We start from the raw sequence: 6,421 nt of genomic DNA on the forward strand, positions 1-6,421 counted from the left end.
CCCATAATAGATGTCACACTTTCCTTTTTAATTTGTCCCACAAAAAATGTCACGTATCCTTTTTTTAGAATAAAGCTCACTCTCACATTAATATAAATATATTATTTCCTTTTTCCACCTAACATACAAAACATCTCTTAAAATCTCGTGCCATTCCTAAAGTATGCCATCTATTATGGGACGAAGAGAGTATTAGTTTGGGAAAGACAATCCATAATATACCTAGTGCTAATCTAGACGGGTTATTTTTCTTGTCCTAATTGATACAAACGCCAAAATTGATGTTACTTTTTTTTTGATAAATCAACCATGCCCGTCATAGTGAACTCAAACTTGAGACATTTGGCTTCGAGCATTAACCACTCTCACACTAAGCTAACACACTTGTGTTATCACTAGTGTTCTCTTATTGAAATATATTTTGCACGTCACTAATTTTCAAATTTGCTTCTCTCTGTATGATAGCTGCATAACTTACATGGAGATCTGTGAATTATCTAGTGTAACATACAAACAAATAAGAGCAATTACAAGAACAAGGCTAGCAACAACAAAAGGGTTCACATCTCTTGTGCCTGCTCCCACGACCTATTATATAGATGACTGCTCTATTTGTCGTGTAGGGCGATTGCGCCTGCGAACTGGCTTCACTTCTTCCTCTTCGGAAGAGACATGAACATCATCTTCCCTCTCTTCACCATCTTCCGCTTCCAGTATTGCTTGGTTTACTGCAAGCTGGATCATCACAACACAAGTTGTCATAAAAGAATTTCTCCCAATATGATGGATATGAAACAACCCCCTAAGTTTAATTCATAAGAGAGACATAAGGCAAATCTTGCGTCCCAATTAGAATGTATCATGTATTAATCCTCAATTATAGTTTATTAAACCCCAATTAAGAGTTAATTAGGGCGAATGTATCGTGCATCCAGATGCAACCAGAGAATCCAAAGTCCCCTGATCTTCAAACTGTTTTATTTCCAAATTTACACCCGAAGACATGGAAAAACAACATTCTGCTCCACAGACAGTAATCCAGAGACAATTATTACAAACATGGTTTTAGAGGCCTTTACAAGGGAGTAAAACACATAGCTACAGACGTAGCATGGCAGGGGCAGTGTCAACTACCGAGGAGATGTTCGGGCGAAGATGAGTATTGACATGGTTTACCCTCCTGTTTACACCTCAGAAAATGGGTGTCCAGCAAAGTCTTTTCTTGACCACTACTTAGGGGAAGCAAGCAGCCTTAGATGAGGTTAAAAGTTTTTACTGAGATTCTGAGGTGAAATTACTTTGTACTCCCTCCGTCCCATAAAAATATCTCATGTTCATTTATGGAAAGTTCTCCCAAACTCATTAACCATATACATCAATTTATTTATAATTTATAATTTTATACTACTAGGACCCACCATTAAACACTAGCAATAATGTGGGTCATACTATCTACTAATAATATTGTAACTAACATTCTCCTTATCTCTCTTACTTTACCAATTATGTATTGATTCTCGTGTCATCCAAAATGCCCTTATTTTTTTTGGGACGGAGGGAGTATTAGGCTATTGAGACAGGTGTTGGTGCTCGTCAGAAAAAGTAGCTGCTTTGCCTTAGCTAATAATTAGCTTCTTCTACTATGGCTAGGCCATTGATTTGCATCTTCATCAATTTGATAGGAGTAGGTTAACTTCTATTCATCTCAGATACCGTTTTCTCCTTCAATTTATCCCCAATTGAAATTCATTTAGGGTTAGATTCTTATGTAGCAGTGGACCAAAAATCCAAAAATCAACAAACTAATTTAGCCCTAACTTTACACAGAGACAAAGGCATGAAAAAAGAGCAATTCAATCCCTTAAACACATTGGACAATAGAAGAAGAAGCACGTCATCAATTATCCAAAAAATGAGAAGAATTGTGGCAAAATTATGTGATTTACCTCTTCGAGAAACTTCTGGTCGAGCTTGTCGGCAATTCTGATAGAGGTGATGGCTGTAACTGCCAGAAGGGATAAGGGGAAAACGAAGGCAAATATGTAGCTGGTGGTGCTCGGCCCGGCGCGTGTTAGTACTACTCTCCGGCGCCCAAATCCGGATAATTGGGGGTGTTGTCGGGTGGTGGGGATAGGACGGATGAGATTGGGAGAAGAGATTGAGTTGCTAAACATCTTCAGATTGAGTTATCCATAGCTTGGGGTTTTTGATATTGTATTTAAATATCAGTAATTCAACTAGAAAAAGATGGGTAATTAGAATGTTTGACACTTGGGAAAAAATACACTTCTTATTATGGTTATAAATTAATGGTATCTAATATTTTAACATACCTCTCTAATTTCGTATTGCAACGTGACACGTAACATGCAAAATTATATTCCCTTCGTCTCTTAAAAATATGCATGTTAGGTTGGGCACATGTTTTAATGTACAATTGAGAAAGAAAGAAATGGAAAGAAAAAGTAAATAAAATATAATTAGTGGAGGATGGGTCTCACCTCATTAGAGAGAAAGAGTTTCTATAATTGAAAAATGCATATTCTTATGGGACGGAACAAAAAGGAAAGAGTGCATATTCTTGTCGGACGGAGGGAGTAATGTTACTCCCTTCGTCCTGCTGAGATGGGTACAAGTATTAAATAGAGAGAAAGAAAGTTGAATATTTTAATTGGAGAGGGAAAAAGTGGTAAGTGTATTAACTGGAGAGAGAGATTTAAAAAATAGAAATTTGTCATTTTATTTGAAAAAGAAAGTGTGGAATCGTAGTTGTGATGGAGGGAGTACAATACAATTGTAGATATAGACGGATTGCATTATAAATAGTCCATTTTTGCTAATTTGAAATTAATTTTGCCTCGATTGTTGCGCCCTCGGTCGCCCCACGCCTCAGATTTTCACCTTATTGCCTCGTGCCCCTAACAACACTCATAGGGCAAGGATGAGTATGGGCATCCATGGAGGGTTTCAACACCAGCCTTGAGGGCAAGATACTTTCGAGTTTACATTGGAGTAAGTTATACTCTTTCTGTTCCGCGGTAGGCGTTTCTTTTTAGCACTCAATTTAAGAAAATTATGTTAAGTGAATTAATTAAAAAGAAAATAAAGTAGGAAATGAAAAAAATAGAGAGATTAAGAAATAAAAAAAATAAAAAATAAAGTAAATGAAAAAATATATATTTACTATTACTAAAAAAGGAGATGACTGAACAACTTAGAATATACTCGCTCCGTCCCTAAAGAATATACACTTTAGGGACAGCACGAGTTTTAATGTAAAATTGGTAAAGTAAGAAAGAAGTAGAGAGAAAAAGTAATTAAAGTATTGTTAGTGGTGAATGAGTCTCACCTCATTAAATAGAAAAGACTTTTCAAAATTAGAAAATGTCTATTTTTGTGGAATGAATTAAAATGGAAAGAATGCATACTCATATGAAACGGAGGGAGTACTAAAATGGCAGGACTCCACTACTAACAGAAGGGAGTAGATGATGAAGGACTTTATGCAGTGCACTGATGGATGACGTTCCATACCTTGCATAGCCTAATCTTTAGTTAATTAATTATTAATTATTAATTAATGTTTATCTCTAGTTGGTTATCACTCCCTATGTTCCAAATAAAATGACACAACTTTCTCTTTTAGCTTGTTCCAATAAATATGACATTTTTTCCGATTATTTTCCTTCTCCAATTAATACACCTAACCACTTTTTTCTCTATTTAGTTAAATATTCAAGTATCTTTCTCTTTCAATTTAATATTTACATCCACTCTTTTATCTCTTTAGTTAAATATTCAACTATCTTCATTCTCAATTTAATATTTACATCCATTCTTTCTCTCTTCAATTAACCATATCAACCAATAACGCCTAAATTCATGTGACAGACTAAAAAATGTATCATCTTAACTAGGACGGAAGGAGTAGCTTTTTTTTTGTCATAAGGAGTCTTTATTTCAGTATGAGTATGATGATAGCAGTTATCTATTTCCTTTACTTATTAGGATTTACTTTCCTACTGTTTAGTATTCTCTCATTCTTAAAAAGTATGAACTTTTGATTCGGCATCGATTTAATGTATACTCCCTCTGTTCCTTGTCAATAGAAGCACTTCTTTTCGTCATATAGTTTAAGAATAGTGTGTTAAGTGAATGGTGAATAAAGTAAGAGTGAATAAAGTAATAGAGATGATTACTTTTTGCCAAAAATAGAAATGACTCAATTAACTTGGAACTTCCTAAAATAGTAAAATGCTTCTATTAACATGGAACGGATGAAGTAATTGATAAAGTAAAAGAGAGAGATAAATGATAGTGTTAGTAGACAGTGAGTTCCACATCATTACTAGTATAGTGTAATAGTATAAGTTGTACTCAAGAGCAGGTTTATGCAGGGTCGTGTATTCAACTAGCCAGGAGGAAACCCAGACCTAGTCGTGTCGTTGCACGAAAACCTATAACGTGTTATCAAAACCTCAACCCACTTCTACTGGCTAGTATAATGGAGTAAAGGGTCGAATCCCACAAATATGGATGTATGCGTAATATGATTGAGATGACATTCTAGAAGGTTGGTTTCCTACCACGCTTGGATTGAGTTTTATCTAGACGCGAAACTAAAAGGGAACCTATACTATCCTGACTGGTAAGATACTATCATATCAGAATGAGGCTGTGTACGTTAGTATCAGAACTGGACTGCTTGAGTGCATGTGAAAAGTAAAAAATTACTATAAATGGACAGACAGAGACAAAAGCGAATATCAGACCAAATTGACTGGCTAACTGCCAGATCCGCATAAAAGCTGGAAAAGTGAAAGGACAAAAGGTAAAAGGTGGCTAAAAGCATAAAATGGTCCCAAATCAGATAGAGATGTTATCTTCCTCAACAAGCATGCGAAAATGCACACTTTAGCAACTTTGTTGCACATAATATACGATTAAGCTCATCATACTAACCAGTAACCAAAGCCTAGAATGCGACTTATCATACTCCCTCCGTCCCATTCAAGATGTCTACATTCTTAAATGACACGGGATTTTAGGTGGAGTAGTTGAGTGCTCTATCTTTCTCATAATAGATGACACACTTTCCTTTTTTGTTTGTCTGTCTGGTAAAAGATATCACATTTCCTTTTTTGGAAAAAAGTTTTCTTTCACATTAATATAAATATAGTACTATTTTCTCTATCCATTTAACACACAAAGCAACATCTCCTAAAATTTCGTGTCATGCCCTAAGTGTGCCATCTATAATGGGACGGAGGGAGTTTGATAAAATTGAGTGAAAAAGGTAATTGAATCTTTTAATGAGGATAGATGGGAGAAAAAATTATTTCCAAATATGGAAAGTGGACATCTTGAGTGAGACAAACAAAAATAGAAAGGTGAACATCTTGAGTGGGAGGGAGCAAGTTGCAAATAAAATGATGTGTAGGGCTAATGTGTTATTTAACTATTCCAAAATTAGAAAATTCAAACCTTCTCCGTCCCCCATTAAATGACACCAATTTCCTTTTTCATTTGTCCAATTAATTGACACATTTACTTGTTACTACTTTTGGTAATGGACCTCACATTCCACTCACATTTTATTATAAAATTATATATAAAAGTAGGACTCTTATGCCACTATCTTTTTCCAAAACTCATCAAGTCAACATGTGCCAATTAGTGGGGGAGAGATGAAGTAGCTTTTTTTCCCTTTCGTAGTTGAAGTAGGAGTCAATGATAGACTCAGGTGGGGTAGAGTGGGATCGACCGACCCCACCGTCGTTCGCTGAGAGCTGCCGAAACACCATTTATGGGCCTCCGAGATCTGGTGCAAGTCCATCTTCAACCCCATGGTCCATGGAGCTTCGGGCAACCGATCTCCACCGAAATTCTTCTCCCTTTGCCAGAAATAAAACGAGATAGAGAAGACGTTCTAACTCTAGTTTGTATGAATTGGGCTAAGTAATTGGGCCTATTATTAAAATTAGTGGGCTCTTTTATCTAAAATATGATTAATAAAATTAATGGGCTCCTTTATCTGAAATTATGATGAGGGTTAAAATAATTATAGATTAATTAAGTAATTATAAGTTCATAATATTTTTATTTTTCTAAATTACAGATAAACATAAGGTTATTCTAAAATATATTTAAATGTAACTTTGTAAATAAATATTTAAGTTAGAAAATACACTATTTATATTATAAATATTTTCTTAAAAATATTTATTTAAATATTTTCTTAAAAATATTTATTTAAATATTTTGTCTATTTTTCTGGACGGGGTAGTATGATTAACTATTGTTTCGACCCCAGGTGTTTCAAATCCTGGATCCGTCATTGGCAGAGTCTCAAGTATATGTAGCCCTGAAAGTTGAAGGTGAAATATATCTTGAAGTTTAGTACTCCGTATTTTCTTTGCCA

The 6,421-nt window shown here is 35.0% G+C and overlaps 1 protein-coding gene across 1 annotated transcript; it reads right to left on the reverse strand.

Moving 5' to 3' along the window:
• Window positions 1-432: 432 nt before the first annotated feature.
• Window positions 433-2,245, reverse strand: LOC121768218. Its single transcript, XM_042164649.1, has 2 exons — window positions 1,947-2,245; window positions 433-735 (listed from the first exon to the last, which is right to left on the reverse strand). The coding sequence occupies exons 1-2, from the start codon at window positions 2,172-2,174 to the stop codon at window positions 592-594; spliced, it is 372 nt and encodes a 123-aa protein (XP_042020583.1). The 5' UTR covers window positions 2,175-2,245; the 3' UTR covers window positions 433-591.
• Window positions 2,246-6,421: the final 4,176 nt, after the last annotated feature.

This window comes from Salvia splendens, chromosome 2, assembly GCF_004379255.2.
Source record: "Salvia splendens isolate huo1 chromosome 2, SspV2, whole genome shotgun sequence".
NCBI lineage: Eukaryota > Viridiplantae > Streptophyta > Magnoliopsida > Lamiales > Lamiaceae > Salvia > Salvia splendens.

Bases quoted from the DNA above. Each gene is read 5' to 3' on its own strand.
- LOC121768218 (XM_042164649.1), bottom strand. From the start codon at position 2,174: ATGTTTAGCAACTCAATCTCTTCTCCCAATCTCATCCGTCCTATCCCC. The intron at 736-1,946 runs GTAAATCACATA...GTGATGATCCAG, and splicing joins ACCAGAAGTTTCTCGAAGAG to CTTGCAGTAAACCAAGCAAT.